The sequence below is a fragment of the Ambystoma mexicanum genome, chromosome 2q (assembly GCF_040938575.1).
Source record: "Ambystoma mexicanum isolate Mex_15411 chromosome 2q, UKY_AmexF1_1, whole genome shotgun sequence".
NCBI lineage: Eukaryota > Metazoa > Chordata > Amphibia > Caudata > Ambystomatidae > Ambystoma > Ambystoma mexicanum.
In genome coordinates this window covers 1026582684-1026603470 of record NC_090924.1, presented here as the reverse complement: position 1 = coordinate 1026603470, position 20787 = coordinate 1026582684, and the positions used below count along the sequence as shown (strand labels likewise).

Below are 20787 nucleotides of genomic sequence, written 5' to 3'. Positions count from 1 at the left end.
AGAGTGGAGGAATAAGGAGCAAAAGAGCATATATGTAAATTGATTGAAGGTGGTGTGATATGGAAAATCCTGTGACTGGATGATGGTGGCATGAAAGAGAAACCCTGGAGAGGGAAGGCAGATGGAAAAGGTGAATACCAAAAAGGAGGAAAAGAGAATGAGCGGGACAGCTTACCCTAAGATAAGAAGGTGAGGTGGGCACCTTAATCAGAGAAAAAATAGGCTGTTGGCCTTAAACAGTCAGAGCTTTAAGCCTGTGAAAAGATAGAATAAAGTAAAGGCAGAGGTTGAGGCCAAAGAGAGAGAGAGAGCGAGAGAGAGAGCGAGAGAGTGAGAGAAAAGGTTGAGGCTCTAGCCAAGAAAAAGGCACAAAGACAAAAGGATTATGTTCTGACCAAGGAAAATACACACAAGTCAAAGCCAAAAGTCTAAGGAAATAGCAGTGAAAAAAGGGTGGTACCTTGACCAAAGAAAATACAACACAAGCATTTGTGAGGGCCCCAATCCAGGGAAGATTAGAGAATCACATGCCCCACCACCTGATACATGTACAAAAGATATTTCCTGGTTTACAAATATTCAGAATGCAGTACAAGACAAAATTACAATGCTTCAAAGCAAAATAGAATCTAAAAACCTCTGCGCCGCCAACACTTCCTCTCCTCCCAATTCCGCTACTCTAGGCAGGAATAAACACAACTAATTCAATTTCTCCCCCTTTCGATCAAAGAGGTTGAGAACATCATCATGAAATTAAAACCTTCTAATTGCCAGGGAGATATCTGCCCAGCTGCCATCATTAAAAAGGCCGTGAAGGAATTCGCCCCCTTCATCACATCCCTGATTAATGCTTCATTCAAATCTAGTACTGTACCTAATAATTTAAAAGATGCCTGGGTACTTCCACTACTAAAAAGGCCAACTTTACACCACAATATGCCCTCTAATTATAGAGCCATCACTACAGTACCCTTTCTGTTGAAAAATCTGGACTGAGCAGCCTATCTGCAGATTCAACATCATCTGGAATCCAACAATCTTCTTGGTCTCAGACAATCAGGGTTTAGATCCAGACATGGGACTGAAACAGCACTGATTGATCTTAAGACTCAAATTCAAGCTATGAAAGATAAAGGCAAACTGGCCCTGCTCCGCCTACTTGACCTATCGGCGGTGTTCGACCTTGTGAACCATAAAGTCCTTTGCAACCATCTAACATCTGCTGCACATTTCTCGGATGAAGCCAACGCTTGGATCCAGTCATTCCTCAATAATAGATCTATGAGGATCTTTGCACCATCAGCTTCCGCAGAACCAACACCCGGCACATGTGGTGTTCCCCAAGGTTCCTGCGTGTCACCAACACTATACAATGTGTTTACTAAGCCACTGTGTGATGACCTTGGCTATTTGGATATCACCTATACTAATTACGCTGATGACACCCAAATACTTATCTCCATCACCGGTGACTATGCCACGGACAGTAAAACTCTCAACATCTACCTCATTATTAGCCTGGATGGCTAAGCATGGACTCTGTCTTAATGACGATAAGACAGAGCTGCTCCTTCTTGGATCACCTGCCAAACTGAACAAATTAGATGAACATTTCACCTCCTTCAGCATTGACGGAAAAATAATCAAACTCCCCAAAGATGTGAAAACATTAGGCATTTACATTGATTTTTCTCTCTCACATTTACATCTGCTTCTGCCTATACCTGAAAACGTATCACTGCTTGCAGACCATTCATAACGCCAGCAAATTGCATCACTATAGTTAGAGCCTTAGTCCTCTCAAAACTTGGCTATTGTAATGCACTATATCTAGGCACCACTCAACGGAACCTAAACAAGATGCAAGTCATACAAAACAACGCCATCAGGTCAGCTCGGAATATCCCGAGATCACAACATATCTCTGAAACTAGGCGTAACCTGAACTGGCTTGCTGTCAAGCAAAGAATCACACTCAAAACCTTGTCTTTTACAAATGTCTCGCCAACTTGGCACCCCAATACCTGTCCAACAGCTTCACACGCAACTTACTAGCCCGTCCGACCAGAACTGCTCAGACTAACTGCATCAAGATCCCCTGGTTCAATTTACAAAGAGCAGCAGGTATTAGCTTCCCTGTCCTAGCAGCGAATAGTTGGAACGCACTCGCCATAACACTAAGATCAGAACCCTCATACTACATATTCAGGAAAAATGTCAAGCGCTGGCTACATGAGCAAGAACGCAGCTCATTCCCCACGACACTACCTACCGTGTACAGTTTTCCTCTGATATTGTAACTATTATATGTATAAATTGCTTTCAACCTAACTACTGAGAATCTGCAGTTGTGGTTGCCAAGCTCTTCTTGGCATTCTTACTACCTCGCCTTTATGTTTCTGCTAAATGTAACTGTATATAGGTAACTTGCGAATATCCTGTCTAACTCAAATGTATATATGTAACTTTGTAAAATGTAATATGTAACCTGTAAACCAAGCACCCAGATGCCTCAGGGCTTGGAGCGCTCTACAAATAAATAAACTAAACTTAACTAAAGCCCCAAGAGCGGACTGGGACTAACTCAGGCAGCAGACAGGAACCTTGCAGAAACTATCTTTCAGTGCGGGCCCCTCCAAAACCCAAAGCAAAACAAAGAGGTGATGGCTGGAAGGTTTAGAATTAATCTTAAATCTCTGGCAATTGCTCTGGGTAACCCTCCAGACCATTATTCTTCACCTGCAAATCCATTACAGAAGTGGAAAGACCATATGCAAATAAGGCTTGGTTCCACTGATAAAGGAGCAGTCCAACACAAACTGTTAGGTCACATCACTTCTGCACGTGACCACAAGCATCTCCAGACATGTTCGTTGGGCATCATCAGTGAGGAGTAGACTGGGTCTCTAGGCCTGGTAGGCATTGGACCCACGTCTGGGCACGATGCAAAGGGTCTTGAACTGGATCCTTGCAGCCACTGGGAGCCAGTGGAGAGATTTCAGGGCTGGCGAGATACAGTCCCTGGGCTTGAGGCCAAGGATAAGTCTTGCAGTCCTGTTCTGGATAAGATGCAGAGAGCGGAGAGTAAAGGAAGGCAGATTGATGAAGAGGCTGTTGCAGTAGTGCACCCTAGAGAGAACCAGGGCTCTCGAGACAGTTTTCTTCTGGGGGAAAGTAAGAAAAGGAAGAATACTTCTGAGGAGGTGCAGCTGGTAGTGGGACTTCTTGGCAAGGTCCATTATATGTGAGGGGAGAAGGAGAGAGTGGAATCGAAGATTACTTCAAGGTTTTTTGCCTCACAGGAAGGTGAAGGAAAAGGGCCCATGGAGGGAGGTCAGAGTGAGAGAGGGAAAGTGGGAGCAGGGCTCCCAATGAAAAGGATCTCCTTCTTGCTGGCATTAAGGCAGAGATTGTTGGAGGCCCACCAATCCGGAATCGCAGATAGACTAAAATCGCATAACACTGAAAGCTGGAGAAGGTAGAGATCAGGTGGGCTAAAGGGGCCACATAGACATTGAAGAGCCAGGGAGAGAGGTAAGAGTCCTGGAGACCACCACTGAGGTGGTGGAGAGAAAGGACGCAAGTTGTACCTGGGAGGATCAGTCCAAGAGGAAGGAGGTCAACCTCACCAGGGCCTGACCTGTGATGCCAGGTTCTCACGGAGTTGATTGATCAGGGTGGCGTGATTGACCGTGTCAAAAGCAGAGGAAAGGTCCAGGAGGATGAGGACAGAAGGAAGGCTGGAATCAAAATTAGGGAGCACATCTTCATGGGTTTTCAGGAGAGCAGTTTCCGTACCTCTTGCTGCTCTGAAGCCACACTAATGGTCATGGAGACAACCAACAGATTCAGTGTGGAGAGTAAGCTGGGAGATTGACAGCGTTTCCAGGAATTTGCACGGGAAAGGAGTAATAGAGATCAGGCCATAGTTTGCCAGACAGGTAGGTCTGACAGAATGCTTTTTAAGGAGGGGGTGCACAAGGGAGTGCTTGAGGAGAGAGGGGTAGGATCCAGTGGTGAAAGAGTGATTGCAGAAATCGGCCAAGGCTGGAGCGAGGGTATCAATATGGTCCTTGCTGATTCTGGAGGAGCAGGAGAGCACCTGTTTGGATGACAATTTCATGGATCGGATTTGTCTAGAAACATTGTCAGCTGTTATCAGAGAGAAAGAGGAGAAAGGAGGAGGAGAGGGAGAAGAGGCCAGAGGGGGCCAAGAGAGGTAGATGGAGAGGATGAAGAAAGCAAGGACATGATGTCCTGGGTTTTAGTGGTCAAGTGAGAAGCCAGAGCCGTGCAGAGGGCGTGGGAGGGAACAGAAGCGGTAGAGACTGCAGAAGGATTGGCCAGCTCGTTGCAGATTTGAAAGAGTTCGGCCGTGTTCTTAGAGGCCGCAGAAATGCACACTTGGATGGGGACTCTCTTCATGGACAGGACAGAGAGTTTGTATTTCCTTTGGAGCAGGCGGCATGCCAGTTTGTCAGAGGATGCAGCCAAAGCCCTCCACTTCCTCTCAGCCACCCTGCACCTGCGTTTCAGGGTGGCGAGGTCGGATTCATACCAAGAGTTGCACTTGAAGGTAGGCTTCAGATAGATTCTCATAACAGGGCAAGGATGTCAAGGGCGTTGGAGATATAAAGAAGCAGGTTAGAGAGGGCAGTGTCGGAGTGTGAGTCAGCCAAAGGAGTAGGAGGAGAAGAAAAAGTAGAGGCAAAGGTATCCACTGACACACCCTTCATGGTTCAAATGACCGAGAAGGTAGGTGGCAGAGCTGTGGTGGACTTTGCCTGAGGAACAGAGTTTCAGGTGAGAGGAGCGCAGAAAGTGGTCAGTCCAAGAGAGGAGTGGTAAGAGGGTTAGAGAGGGGGATGTCTGAGGAGATGAGAACATCCAAGGTGTGTCCGGCAGAGTGTGTCGGACCAGCTGGAAGAATGGAAAGAGAGAGTGTTGCAGAGGTTGCGGAAGAGCCCATAGGAGGGATTAGACGAATCTACGTGGATGTTGAGGTCTCTGAGGAGAAGTTGAGAGGTAGAGGCAAGAAGAGAGGAGGAGAGGTCAGCCGACTCTCAGAGGAGGAAGAGGGCAACCTGGCCAGGAGGCCTGTAGATAGTGGCCAAAATCAGAGGGAGGCCTGGAGAGATGGGGAGCCTGAAGACTAGGAAGTCAAAGGAGAAGTGGGCCTGTGTAGTAATAATAGAAGCAGGGACCCACTCCAGAAAAATCAGAGCTACTCCACCTCCGGGTCAGTTGGTTCTGAGCTCGGAGAGGATCTTGTAGCCAACAGGGAGGAGAGTGCTGAAACTCGTGACAGAGCTTGCCGTGAACCATGTCTCGGTGAGAGCGAGGACATTCAGGTCAAGGTCTCCAAGGAGGTGGCAGATGTCAGAAGAGTGTTTGACAGCAGAGCAAGAGTTGAGAGTAGCGACGTGGAGTAGGTTACCACATTTGAAAGTCTTCCGGCGTGGGATACAGGCTTGATGTACACCCAGCGCAAGTGGTAGAGGGGCCAGAGAGTGGTCAGAGGTCAGCAGGAGGTGGCATAGCAGCCAGAGAGATGCTAGTAGGATTAGCAGCAGAAGGAAGGAAGTTGATAAGACATGGCAGATGCCAATCAAAAAAGAGGAGATTGGGCTGAGGACCAAGACAGTGCCATTCAGATAGACATTATTAATGGTCTTGGAGGAGTGGAAGGAGGCCAAGAGGACCTCCCACCGAGTGCCACCATTAATGGGAGAGGAAGAGATAGGAGAGAGAGCCAAGATCACATTAAAGGTCCATAGATCTGGTGATGGAACTACAGAGGAAGCCGGTGAGAGTATGGGCCTCATTAGGAGTTTGCCGGTGCGGAAACAAGGGTGCCGTAAGCACCGGGAAGTCAGGCACCAGTAAATTATTACAGGTCCAGTGGCAACACGCCGGTAGCACCGGCAGGGTTACCGCTGGACCCTTAAGGAGGCCCTCTGTCTACAGGAAGCACTGATGTAGGGATCAGCGATAGGGTGGCCTGGGTTGGAGATCAGGATGTCCCTCTTGACTTCTTCCTTCCAGACTTAGTGAGCGGGATAGGATAGGAGATAGAGTAGCAGTTACAGAAGATGGGCGAGACGGAAAGCACCATACAGGGTACAGGGAGGCAAGTAGGAGGAGGAGGGAGCAACAGAGAGGGGGAGAGACACAGTCCAATGCTGCAAACGCCGGAAGCGCTGATGGGTGGTGGTGGTCACACAGGAGGAGCAGACCAGAGACACACAACAGGACAATGGTACCCCCAGCGGGTTGGGGACCTAGAGAGTGGGAGAGAGCCTAATGGGACACAATACCCAGTACAACAGTAGCCACACTGCAAAATTCCACAGATTCGTCTTTCCTAAAAAGAGGGAAAAGGCCTAGTTATAAACACAGCACAATGCAAATGAGACTTTCCTAGGGACATGTGAGGGGTGGCTAAACAAATACAATTAACTGAGGTGCTAAAGGGTAGAGCGTGAAGCGAAAGGGAAATCATTTTAGGGGTGGGTGGGTCAGTTCAGTGGAGTGCACTAATTGCTGCCCCCCCTGACCGCACTGCACCTGCCTGGTTTGTAGCAGCAGGTCGACGGCTGCAGGCTTCTTGCTTCCCTGGCTGACACCAGTGGACACCATATGGGGCTGCTTCTGTGGATCTGTCCTTTGCCTCGGGGTCCTTCGCCACAGGGGGCTGCACGGGCAGAGGGGCTGCTCTTTAGGGTTCACTAAAGAGGGGCAGTATGCCCCATCAGGAGTCTGGGGAGGGGTGGGAGGCAGGAGTGATGCAGCTGATGTAACAGGAGGAAATAAAGTGCCATAAAACATTTACACTAGTACAAAATACAACTTTAAATGGGCAGGATTAGGCAGATGTAAAAAGAGCAGCTCACCAGAGAAACAGACAACTGGAAGAAAAAAAATTGCAAAGTGTTTGGAATCAAACTGACAAATCACAGACAGCTGCAAAACAGGTCGATTTATTTAAATGCACATAATTACCATAAGACTATTCAAAGGGTGCCTTTGCGCAACAAAATGAACTTTTGTTTGACAGTACCTGTACAGAAGACAGATCCCTAGATAGGATCACAACCAGGTTAAAAAGCAATTTTTTCATCTCAAAGTCTTCATTGCTGTAGGAGAGTTTTAGACTTCGAACTGAAGGGTTATGACTTTTAACTGCAAGAAAATGTTCAGAATTAAAACAGAGTGAAAGTACAACACAATTTCAAAACTCAGTGACTGACAAAGTGGTTATGTGTAAATACATTTCTATGCTGCAAAATAACCAGAAATCAAAAAAGTTAAAAAAACTTAATACATTTGCTTTCAAAAAATGTATCAGAAGGACAGAGTTATGTAACATACTAGCAAGTTTTATGAATGTCATCATCTTTGGAGGTTTCTAATATATTTCATACAGAATTAATGTGAACATGAAACTGTGCAATTGGTCAGCTGGTGCATGCGGATCTAGATCGCGTGACATTTGGCCCAGCCACCTGCTAATCACTGCTAGTGTTTGTGCTCTTTTGTCTGTCCTGTCCTTTTCTTTCTTCCTAATGCTGCTTCCCGCTGTCTCGGATGTCCCTTAACACATCAGTGCTTCTCTCGCACTGGTGCTCGAAGCGAAAGGAAGAAAAAGAAGAACACGCTAATGACCCTTGGTAACATTCATTCGACTGGATGGTCCTCGCACGTATTCCTCATCTTTAAAAGAAATGTGTCAGAGCGCTGTCTGTCGATGTAGTCGCTTCGATGTCCCTCGTGGAACTCCGTCTCGAGGTTGAAGTCATGCAGCGCCCGTTAGCTTCAGTTCTGTTTTTATGCCTTCAAAGAAATTCGACTGCAGGCTAGGCTGGGAGGACGATGAGGAATACATGGGAGAAACATTCAGTCAAAAGAATGTTACCTGTGGTAAGTAAAGCAACTTGTTCTTTGATTGGATTGTGTCCTCCCACATATTCGTCATCTTTAGATAGACACCCAAAGCAGTGTCAGTTTTGGAGGAGGGAGTAAGAATTTTCAGAATTATTCTCTATATTTGTCATGGACAGAACGTAAAACCGCCTTACCAAATCCTCCTCCCTGGCCTGAAGACGAATCCAGGCAGTAATGTTTTGTGAATGAGTGAATAGCAGACCAGGTGGCTGCAGCACAATGTCACTTATCGGCAGCCCTCTTTGCAAAGCAGAAGATGTAGCCATGCTCCTTGTGGAGTGGGCCCTCAAGCCTTCTGGGCGATCCTTTCCTAAAAGCTTGTAGCATTCTGTAATTCCTAGTATTATCCATCTAGATAATGTTTTTTTTTGTGACCACCAGTCCCAATATGTGTCCAGTGTACTCCATAAAGAGTTGTCATCTTGACGTATTTTAGCCATACGTGAAATGTAAAAGCAAAGTGCTCTTTTTTGGATTTAGCTTGCATAGCCTTTCCTCCTCCTAGCCAGTATGTGGAGGCAGATAAAATATTGGTAACACAATCTTCTGAGAGATAATAACCCACTGAATACTAACAAGTGGTTTCTAAGCGCAGTATCAGTATTCCAACCTGTGTTGCGCTGCTTTGTCTTGCTTCCAAGACAAAAGCGTTGCCCTTGAGCTGATGTGAAAATCCGACAGCATTTTTGGAAGACATGTAGGCTTAGCTCTTAGGACAAATTTTTGCTTGTAGAAGATTGTAAACGGTGGTTTACTACATAAGGCTTTGACTCGATCACCATGCGGCTGATGTTAAAGAGACTAATAGGATGGTCTTAAAAGTCAGCAGTCTCAATGGACACGAGCGGAGCGGCTCAAATGGAGTGCACATAAGACATTTTAATAAGGAATTCAGATCCCAAATTGGAACTTGAAATGATGATGGAGGGAACACATTAGTGAGCCCCTTTAGAAATTGTATAACCAACGGCATCATGAAAAATGACACCTTGTTCGACCTGCGCTTAAAGATCGAATGCTCTGCAAGTACCCTTTGATGGTTCCAATCTGGAGGCCCAGATTTGCTAGGTGTAATAAGGAAAACCGCACCATATGTACATTGCACTGAAAAGGGTCCACATTATTTTCCCTGCCGGCAGCAGTACAAAGATTTGGTTGCTGGCCTTCTTGAGGAAAGTAAAATCTCCATTACATCATCTGTGAGGTCCCAATCTTAATATACCACAACCTCTCAGAAACCATGCATGAAGGTTGAGTGTCTTGACCTCAGGATGGGGGGGAGGGGGAGAAAGAGAAAAAGAGAAAAAGAAAAAAGAAAAAAGAAAGAAAAAGAGAGCTCTCTTTGGGGAAGACGCATTGGAGGGCAGATGGACATGTCCAGAAGGTCTGGGTACCATGTCCGTCTGGCCCAATCCAGGGCAATTAGGATCATGGATTTCCCGAACTTTCTCAACCTCCCGATGACATGAGGAATGACGGGGACTTGAGGAAACGCGTACAGCAGTGGAAACTCCCAGGCCACTACTAACGCATCCCCTAGAGCTCCTCTTGGGGGAAATTCCCTGCAGCAGAACAGTTCGCACTTCCGGTTGACACTGGTCACAAACAGATCCACTTGAGGGGTTCCCCAAAAGGTAAAGATCTCTTTAAGGACTTTCTGAACTAGTTCCCACTCGTGAGAGGCTGCTCTGCCTGCTTAGAGCATCTGCCGCCGTGTTCTCCTCTCCAGCTAGTTGAAGTGCTGCTAGGGAGATTCCTCCTTGAATTGCCCAGAACCAGAGCTGCATTGCCCCTCTGCACAGTGGTAGTGACCCTACACCATCTCTCTTGTTGGGGTAGTACATGGCCACTGTGTTGTCTCTCATTATCGGGACATTCTTTCCCCATACAGAGAGTAGATAGACTTTCAGCACCAGTCTGTTTGTCTTCAGCTCCAAAAGGTTGATGTATAGTTTGGACTCTGATGGAGAACACTGACCACTGATTGTCAGATCTTTGGCGTGGGTTATCCACCCCATGAATGAGGCATCCGTAACTACTGTTATCTCCAGCCATGGTTGCCAAAAAGGTTTTCCCTTCTGAATATTGTCCTTTGAGGCCCACCACAGGAGATCCTGTGCGACACTGCTTGGAACCTTTAGCAGGTATAACATCTTGCTTGAGAATTGAGACCACTGTGTCCGGAGCTCATTGGGGAGATCTCATTTTCAGGCGAGCTTCTGGCAGCTGGAAAATGCAGGTTGCCATGAGGCCGAGCAACCTGAAAGTCGAAGGCTGAAAGATGCTGGGCACTCTGAAATTTGGTGACCATCTGCAGAATGTTTTGTGTCCTCATCTCGAGTGGCAAGGCTTTCCCCAAGGATGCATCCAGAACTGCTCCGATGAAATGGAGTCTTTCAGATGGTATCATGTGGGACTTCTTGCAATTGAGGAAGAAGCCCAATCTGTGGAGAGAGTGGCAGGTTACACTAAGATGCGCCAGGGCCTCTTTGGGATAACAGTCCTTGATCAGCCAATCATCCAGGGAAGGATAGATGTGAATCGCCCTCTCTTGAGACTCGCTACCACCACCATCAAATGTGGTGAAAACCCTCAGGTGGAGGTCAGCCTGAATGGGAGATTTTGAAATTGACAGTGAGAACCACCAACGGTACTTTGTGCTTGTGATTGATAGTCACATGAAAGTAAGAATCCTGAAGGTCCAATGACACCATCCAATCCTGAAGCTGGAGGGCCTAAAATATCTGAGAAAGAGTGACCATCTTGAGCTTGTCCTTCCTGAGGAACTTGTTCAAGCATATCGAGACCAGATTGGGCCTTAATCCGCTGTCCTTTTTGGGGATTAGGAAATAGGGAGAGTACCAGCCTGTGTTCCTCTCCGTCACGGGTACTGGTTCTATAGCACCTTTCTTTAGCAGGCTTGACATTTCCTGCAAAAGGAATAAATCTGGGACTTTGAACGAGTGGCACCCGGTGGATGATCCATAGGCCTTCTTGAAAAGGGGAGGCAGTAACCCTGGGAAACTGTTTCCAATGCCCACTCATCTGAAGTAATGCCCTGCCATTCTTGCAGATAATGAGAGTCTGCCTTTCACCAGGGTGATGTGGGTTAAGGCCTCAGAGTTTTTGAGGTGGCTGAAGAAGTGGCTGAGGGTAAAGGAGCCGTTGCTTGGGTGGACTTGGACCTTTCCTCCGTCCATATTCTTTGGGCCTGACTGGCCAGTCCTCTCGCTCTACCAAAAGAGGAGTAGTAACGAAAGGACCTATCCCTCCAAGCAGCTCCGCTCAGGAGTGACGGTTGTGGCTGTCTAATAGCGGCGCTAAGCGATTTGGCTGCTGCCTTCAAGGTCTGCAGCTTCTCCAGGATCTTGTCAACCTTGCTGCCAAACAGCTGAGTGCTGTCAAAGGCCATGTTGAGGAGACTGGACTGCACGTCCGGTGCAAATCTCAACTGCCTGAACCATGCAAACCTGCGTATCACTGTGTCTAACACACATCGCCTCCTTTCAGTCTCTTACAATGTTCAGGAAGCCGTCTCTCTTCCCCTTTGGGAAAATGTGCTCAGCCGCCATGGAAATGCAGTCCCACAAGGTGAACGAGAATTTTACTAGAGTGCAAGTGGCATTAGCTGATTTTAGCGGCATGCTTTCGGCAGAAACACAGTTTTCGATGTTGAGTCAAAACGCTTATCATCCCTGTCTGGCGGTATGGTTGGCTATGCCGTTTGCTTTGATGTTGATGTAACTGCCTGAACTACTAGGCTCTCTGGTGTTCGGTGTTTAGACAAGTAGTCTGGATCACTACTTGAGAGCCTGTACTTTTTGTTGAGGTTTATGTTGATGGCCAGACTTGTTTCCGGTGCGTCCCAATTTCCTTTGATCCTCTTCTGCAGGGCAATGTGAAAAGGTAGTACAGGGTCCTTCTGGGGTCCCTTATCCAGAATATTGGTACGGTTGTCCTGTTCAACTGGAGGAGTTGGCGTGCCCCATCCCAAAAAGTCAATCATCCTGGACGTAAGTTGTCTATATGAAGCATCCCCATGCTCTGCCGGGTCTGGCTTGCCAAATTCCAGCTCTGGCGATGTGTCTATGCAACTTGCAGACTGTAGGTTCTCATAAAGGTCTTTTATTCTGGACTCCTCCAAAATGAGGGCCTCAGGAACATTGGGTGTTCCAAACTCTAATCCAAATGGAGGAGTATCCTGGTCGGATGGTTCAATGGAGGATAAGGTCTTGAAAAAATCATTCCTTGGGAGTGGTTTCTAGGTTTTCTCAACCTCCTTCGAAGCAAACAATGGTTTTGTCAGTAATGACGTTGATGATTTAGACGCTGAGGAGATGTTGATGGCTTTGACACTGATGGCGTTGATGGCTTTGATGATTTTGCTGTCGATGGATCTCTCGAGGGGCATTACCCCTGACTTGATGGAGTCTTTGACGGTTTGTCGTCAAGTCGAGACCTCAACGGTTCTCAAGGAGCCTAAAGGCTTGTCTCCCGGGCTCGAGGGGGGGCACAGAAATTCAGCCTTAGCCCTTTCTTTGTCGGCTTTTGACAGTGCGACAGGAGCATGGCTTCTAGTTTTCTTTGGTGGGGGCAGGGGACGCTTTCTCGAAGATTTCCAGCATTTTGTGCCTGAACATCTCCCATTTGGCAGGAGTCGCTGACATAGTTGGGCAGACTCTTTCCTCCCAGTCGACGAATCAGAGGAAGTGGAAGGAGACCTATTGCGCCTTTTCTTCATCTTTGTCAAAGATGAGGAACGTTGCAAACCACTCTTGGAACAGGAGCATTTTTAGGACCTTTTCCTTTGAGGAGAGTCGCCTCTCGACTTGACAGACAAGCGTCGTTTTGACGGTGTAGTTGAGGGTCATTTTGTAGTGGGCCTAACGGCTGCTAACTTCCCTGTACACTCCTTCAATGCCTTACCCATCATGGACTGGCAATACCCACTTTCTGCCTTCCTGTGCTCGACACCAAGGCACCACAGACACACCTTATGGGGATCTGTGATAGATGTCCTGGCGCCGCAGTCATAGAACTTTTAAAACCCATCTTCGGGGTCAATGAAGCCGATGACGAGGCCATTTCTCGAGACTTTGCAGTTTCTAAGGAAACCTAAGCGCGCCGCCATTCTTGAAGCATTAGCTATCGTGGAAAAACAGAACTGTAGCTAGTGGGCGCAGTGCGTGCTATATATAACAGTGATGACACTGACCTCGAGACGGAGGCCCTCGAGGGACATTAAGGCGACCAAATAGACATACAGCACCCTCTGTCTAAATTCTTTTTCTGAAGCACCTAAAGCAGGAAGGGAGGGAAGATAACTAAAGATGAGGAATATGTGGCAGGACACAATCCATTTGAAAAGGACAATTCCTGTTGGTTCCTGTCAGGGCCTAAAAAGGGACACAATTCCTGCTCCACATATCCCAGTTAAGCCAGAGGTATGTGCATCACACCACATTCACTCCTTCCCATCCCTGCCATCACTGCCAAATGACTGGTCCGCATTCCACTCCAATGTACCTCCAAACCAAAGAACCTCATCCAAACTGTTGAATTAGGCCAATGTATATATGCATATATATTGTTCTTACATTAATGTTCAATATCTAAATATGTTGTCCCTGCATTACGACCCTGTTTGTTATAAGCCCATAGTGTGTACAGCACAATTCATTCCACACTGGAATGGAACACTGTAGATTGCTGTTGGAAAGAGATGTTATGATTTGAAGGAAACAAACAGACTGATGAAAAGGCAGGTTGGGGCTTTTTAGATTGTAACTTGATTGGAGCTCAATAGAAGTAATAAAACCCTTACCATTACTTCTTGCGTGTGAAGTGTGCTCCTTATCACAAATCCCACTCATTAGCACCCACTCTCTAACTCGAAAACACACCGGCAACCTCATGCTCATCAATGCTCGTTCCAGTATTGCATGCAGCAGATATATCTGACCGCATCACTACTCACAAAATAGACACACTCTTTATCAAAGACAGATAGGTCTGCACCCTCCCTCCCCTAATTCCCGCAGGGCATATCATCCAACACAAGGACTAAAAAACGAAGACTGGCAGAGGGTTTGCTATCATTTCCAAGTCCTCAGACATGCATCCTCCAGGTGGACACCACATACTCATCCATGGATCTCTTCACCTGCCACTTTCCTCTCACCCATGCTCAGACAGCTACCTTCCATCTGATCTATGTATCCCAAACCAACACAACATTTCGCAATAAAATTACAAGCTACCTCACAACAGCAGTGGTCAAAAACCCAACTCCTTTCCTCAGAGGCCTCATCTTGCCCATTTGCCAAGTGCGAGAAACCTTAAGGCGTCTCACCCGCTCGTCCCCGGGGATTTGTCATCCTGGTGGCCAGGACTCGGACATTGCTTTTGGATCCAGTTCCTGGGGGTGGACCCGGGCGGGAGGATCACCTGGATGAGGGATCTTCGGGGAGTGGAAGTGAAACACCGGATGGTGGGATGTGGTTTCCCGTTCCCTGTAACACCTTTACCCCACACACCCGACATCCATCACACGTCCCCACACGGAAATAGGCAGAGCACGAAAGCAGACTCTGAGCAAGACAAAGCACATGAGGAAGCAGCAGTTCCAAGATGGCAGTTTGATACAAGGCGGAAGAGGGTAACACCGAAGAGGATTGCAAGGAGGGATGTGCCCTTGACCTTTTTGCTGAAAGCCTGTATCTTTCCTGAGCCTTCGGGAATATGAAACATAAGACCTGGATTCAAAGCTGAAGAATCCTGTATTTTGTGTCAGAGGTACCCGCTGTTCTACTGTCCTTGGCTCCTACAACAAAGCAACACCAGGGAAGCCAGCACAGCCAGTGAGTTGGGGAGACTGATGCAAACCGGTCTGTGTGGAAATCAAGGTTGCAAGCAGCAACATTGTGTGAATAATATTGAAGAGAACAGTGCATGAAGCATATGTTCGGAGCGTCACAAATATAATTAAAACAGCAGATGAGTGATGGAACTTTGAAACTAAGATACAATACCATAGACGGAGAGGTCCGGCGCCACGTGTGTGCTCATTCGAAAGTCTCTTTTGTATCCAACTAAAAGGTGACAAAGGTTAAAACAAGAGGAATTGTGAAACTTAAGTGGTCCTGCAACGGGTCAACCCTGTGCACATTCGAAAGTCTTCGATATTTGATGTAAAAGTAACATTGGTGCGAGCTCGACTGATGGAGACTAATTGTATGACAAAGGGACCTGAGCATGGCTGAGGGGTATCCGGGTTGAACCGCAAGTCGCCCGAGAAAAAGAATTTACTACGTACATTTTGCCAAAAGGTATCTGGGGGGTCTAAGGTGACGAACATTGTGAAAAGGGATCTGAGCTCAGCTGAGGGGCATTCGGGGTGAATAGTGAGTCACCCAAAGTCAATAGTTGTACAAATTGAAGGAAGAGGGGAACTTATTGTTTCTGAACTGTATCATCATGCTAAAGCTGCCAGAGACTGTGCTACACTCGAGTGAACTGCCTTGTCGCATGCTGAAAACTTGGTGAAGGTAGGCCAATGGCCTGAACAACCTGACATATGATTTTGAACACTTCTTTCTTTTCATAACATTGTTCCCCACTCTATTTGTATTTAGAGGTAAGCATTGGCCCTTTTATTTTCACAAAGGCACCACTAAGACTGCGTTATTATTTGATGGTCGTAGCTTGTTCCCATCGGTAGATTTAGGCTTAATAGGCATTTTTCACACCCCTTTTGAAGTTCAATAAACACCCTTGAACTGTGGTTACTTGTGTCTGTCTTATTGTTGATGCCATGCCTTTTCTTACGCAGGAAACAAAAGACCCATCTAATTCACGTAACTCTCTGAAACGAGTGGAAGGAAAATCCTTTATCCACCAATGCTACAATACTGGTACCAGAAGAAGTAGATATCTTCAGATTAATTCCCCAAGAGATATCTAATCAACAACAAGAAGATTTAAGGGATTTGGAGATAGCATTTCCTCATGTATTCTCAGAGAAACCAGGAAGCATGAAAGGCACCCATCACTATATTAGAACACCTAAAGGAAAAGTGGTCGACCTGAAACCATGTAGACTCCCGGAAGCCTATAAACAAATAGTGGTTGAGGAAGTAAAAAAAAGGTTAAGAGCGAATAGTATAGGCCCTTTATTTTGACAAAGACACCACTAGGACTGCGTTATTATTATTTGATGGTCGTAACTTGCTCCCATTGGTAGATTTAGGCTTCGATAGGAGTTTACTTTACTTTTATGAATTTATAATGCGCAGGCCATGGACCGTAGACATAAGGGTGCAACAGGACATAGAACGAACAAAGAACAGAAACTCTGCAGGCATGAACAGATTACAGAAGAACAGATTACAGAAGATTATTGGGCAGAAGCTGATCTCCTTGGGTAAATAACAGTGTCTTCAGTTTTCTTTGGAAGACATCCGTTGAGCCAATGCCTCTTAGTTCTAGAGGAAGGTCATTCCAGGCCCTAGGGCAGCAGCGTAGAAGTCTCCCTTGGAGGCCTTCACGGTCCAACACGGTTATTCAATGGAAGTCTATCGTGGACCATCCAAGTCTCTATCAAGGCAAACATTTTATTAATCTATGCCTCATCTAGGTCATGATTTCCAGATAAAGGCATGACGCACTGTGTATCGTCGTCATAGTTCGTAAATATCAACCCCTCATGTGCTAGCATGGTAAATTGGGGAACTGTAAAAATGTTATATAGACAAGGCGAGGTACACAGCCCCTCTGGAACTCCGAAACCTATGTCAATGGGCATAGCTTCTGCTTCTTTAAAGAATACTTGGCTTTCCCGATTACAGAGAAAGAATGAGATCCATTGGGCCGCGATTGGTGAAAAGTTTGCAAACTCCCCCAAACTGGTGAACATGATGGAATGGTCCACCAGGTGGAAGGCTGCTGACAGATTTAACAACATCAGCAGAGTGGCTTCACCTTTATCCATGCAGTCCAGAAGCCTAGATTTTAATTCTAGCAGTACCGTCCCAGTTCCAAATCCTGCCCTGAAACCGGATTGCTGGTCATTCAGAATAGGAAATGTATTCAGGTAATCAGCAATTTGCATATAGGCCACCCTTTCAAATGAAAAGGGGTGTTTGTGATCGGCCTGAAATTGTTCGGAACATCCGCTGGAAGATCTGGCTTTTTGAGAATGGGCGTTACCCAAGCAGTTTTCAAGTCCTGGGGAACAACCCCCAATTCAAAAGACAAATTAACAAATTTGCGGACAGCTGCCAGCAGGTTTTTATAATAATAGCTGCAGAGGGAAAATTTTTGCATTTAGTGGCCTTCAGATGTTCAATAATAGGAGCCAATTCCACTGTTGAGATGGCAGTAAAACTAAATGCCGGAATAGAGGAGCACCTTTTAAAAGCCCATCTTGAATTTCCAACTTCTGCTTCAAGTAGATTCTCTCTTTTTTTTTTTTTTTTTAGCAATATCGGCCCGAATATTCTTTAGCTTGTCCTGCATAACATTCTGTATCTCTTCACACCAGGCAGCATCCTTTACCACCAGTCCTGAGTCAGTGTGGTTTGTAGACTCTTGTTCTTTAAGAATTTTAAAGAGTTCCCTGGCTTCAATTATCGCTACTCTATAGTTTTTGGCAGCAGCCTTATAGGCTGACAATGCTGACTGGGTTGAGTGTAATTTCCAATCATAAAAGAGTTTGAGAGTTAATGTTTTATCAAACCCTTTGTTGAAGTTCAATAAACACCCTTGAACTTTCCGTCTTACTGTTGATGTTATGCCTTCCTTACACAAGCTACAAAAAAAAACTGGCGACACTCTTCTCAAACTGGTCAACGCCATGAATATCCTGCAAATCATGTGAGAACCAACGTACAACAAAGGCATCACATTTGACCTTGCATTCACCACCTCTGCCATCTGATATCATACCCCTCCCTCTGGACTAAGCACACTATGCTACAATATTCATCCCTCCCAGTGCCAACCCAAAATAACCAATCAACACACCCCACCACTCTTTCAAGAAGTTCCCTGTTAGGGAGAATACTCAGAAATGCCAATTTCCATCTACCTTAGAGACCCACACTCTTTTTGCTGGACTTTAGGACTTTTAATTTCTATCCTGAAGAGAGCGAGACCTTTTTCCCACTCTCTAATGCATTCTTTTTAAATTTGACCTCTGTTTCTTTTGGTTTTGGAGTCTGACAAACTCCATAGGCATCATCTTTTTACATTGTGACACACAGCACCTTCAGTGCAGTACCACATAGAAATCCCTTGGATTTCTGCTAAGGTTTAAACACCTTCTCTTGGATAATTACTGTTTCCAAGAGCAGTGAACTGAAATTGACCTTACTTACATTGTGTAACTTTCTAGACCCAGCACACAATATCTTACAATAGGGTGTTGGAGGGGTTTCTTAGTATCCCCTTTGTCTAGTTTCTCATGAAACATTTTTATGTTACCCTTTCTACAATTAATGGCTGGTGGCAGTGGTTTACTTTTTACTACTATTGAGTGTTTCTACTGCGGGCTGCAATTGCAGCTGCAGTAAAGGACCAATGGGTGCCCATTTTGTCAAAATAGCCCCGGTCTTCTTTTTTCGCCATTTCTTGTTGGAAAGGTCCTTCTTGAGATTTACTCTGCATGCCAAACCAGGTTTGGTCCCTTTGTTCATTTGGTCTTTGGCGGGATCACTTGTGAAGCCCGCCTCTGGCTCCAGCCTGTCTGGCAGGGCAGGAAGCGAGGGAGGTGCCCGAAACTCCCTGTGCTTAATCCCCTGGGTTACAGGAATGCACCCAAAAGGTGATTGGCTGGCTATCCTCAGAGGACAGCCACCCTGCTGTGTGATTGACAGGCTGCAAATGATGGGAGAAACCTGCATAAAAGGCGAAGCTTCTTGCTTGGAAGGCAGAGTCGACCACTGGATGAAGGAATCCAAAGAAGAACTTGGAAGAGATGCCTGCTGCAACTCCTGGACAGCTGGTTTGCACAGTGAAGCCCTGCTGCAGTGCTGGAGCTCTGAATTTGCCTAGACTAGAGAAGCCCTACAAAGGAAGACTTCTCCCCTTGGGTTGGTGGACCAATCGACCCCAAAACGTACTCATCTGGAAATCCTCTCGGAGCTGGCTGTACTTCCTTTACTGCTGCAGGAACCGATTGCCAGGGAGAGGAACACAAGAATTGAGTGTTTCGTCTTTAAGTCGGAACGAGCTCCAGGAAGATCCTCCGGACTCCCATGAAGCAGGACTGACCAAGCCTGAGCCACCTCAACAAAGTGCTGGACTCCAGATGCAAGGAAAGTCCATAAGGTACCCGAGAACCGTGGTGGTGCTATTTGTGAGAAGCTGAAACTGCGAAGTGCTGCTGACCTGAAGTTTGCCCATTGCAGCCGCCAACCTTCAATTCGTAGTGCTGGAGTCCCCAGACATCCTCCTTCTTGTCCCCACGACTGAGGCCCAGGAACAACAGGATCTGCAGACCTACAGCTGGAACAGAAGCCAGCTGGAACCAATTTCTTCAGACCTAAGGTACTGTAAAACTAAGGGGTTCCTACCTCTTGCTGTGTAGCCTTGCTAGCTCTCAGTCGAGACGTTCCTTGGTTTCTTTTTCAGAGTTGCTTGCAGCTTTGCCCCTCACAGGCCTCCCAGCTTGTGGCCCTACAGTGATTTCATTTTCTACAAAGACTTCTAAAACATTGTGCAAGACTTTTTAACTTACTTTCAAGAAGTGCTTCAGCTCCCCTAAAGTTTGCTCAATTGACATTGGCTGTCTTGGCTGCCTGAAAAACGCTTCTATCCTCTGAATGTGTGCTTTAACTATCCCTTAACAAAAGTCACACATTCTATAACTTGTGCAGCTGGGAAAGGGTTAATTTACTTTGCATTGGCGGGTTCAAAAGTACTTACCTGCTTAAGAATATTTGTTAACCTTTGTTTTATTCCCTAACTATTTTCCTTTCGACACGAAACTCAGTATTGCTCTAAATGTGCCAGTAATAAATCAATGTCCACAGTGTCCTAGTTCTTTAAGTCACCTCAGGGTGTAGGAAGTGTGTGTGCCATCCCAAATGGGTATCTACTGATTTAAAGAAACACAGTGTGTATTTTGAAGTATATTTTTGTGTTACATATATTTGCTCCATTCTAAAGAAGGCATATTCAAACTGAATGTTCAATAATAGTTTAATCAAGAAACCTTGAGTGTAAGAGTTTATTTGGATAATTGTCGCTGTGAAAGTCTGTTTTACAACCCTACAGCTCACATTGACCCCTCTTGAGACAAGCCTAGCTGCTCATTCACTCTACCAACTTGTGTAGTACATGCTTATACCACGGGTTGGGTTAACTATTGCCAAGAGGACAAGGCGGTGCAGTTTCCCACAGGGTACTGCATACAATCTTGCCTAAAATTCCCTATGGATGCACTGGAAGAAAACCTCATCATATTGGTCTCAGAGAATGGTGCCCAGCTTACTGACACAACCGCATCTGAGACCACCAATACCATACTGAAACTCAGAAAATATAAGCCCCACACACCTTAGTACACACAGAGACTCATTGGGATTAAGTGCACCATCGTCAGACAGGAAACGTTTGGAGAAAATCTCACCAACAAGGAGACCTCATAAACCCAAGAACCCTTTCTTCAGCACGTATGGAAAACTATTACACAACAACCATCATGCAAGCATCCATTAAGAGAAGAGGAATCTTCCAAGATGTGAAACACTGCATGAAACCCCTGCAAGATCCTAAAAGACTATAATCCAAGGACAAATTAAACACCAGTACCAACATCTTCACAAACAAGATAGACATGGT

General features: G+C 46.1%; 1 protein-coding gene across 1 annotated transcript in view; it reads right to left on the bottom strand.

The window, feature by feature from the left end:
• CFAP69 (cilia and flagella associated protein 69) overlaps positions 1-20787 on the bottom strand; it is a 1486345-nt gene that overhangs the window by 858915 nt on the left and 606643 nt on the right. The window contains exon 11 of the mRNA XM_069648365.1: positions 7061-7182. Within this exon, the coding sequence (XP_069504466.1) occupies positions 7061-7182 (122 nt within the window). The remainder of the gene's footprint in view (positions 1-7060; positions 7183-20787) is intronic.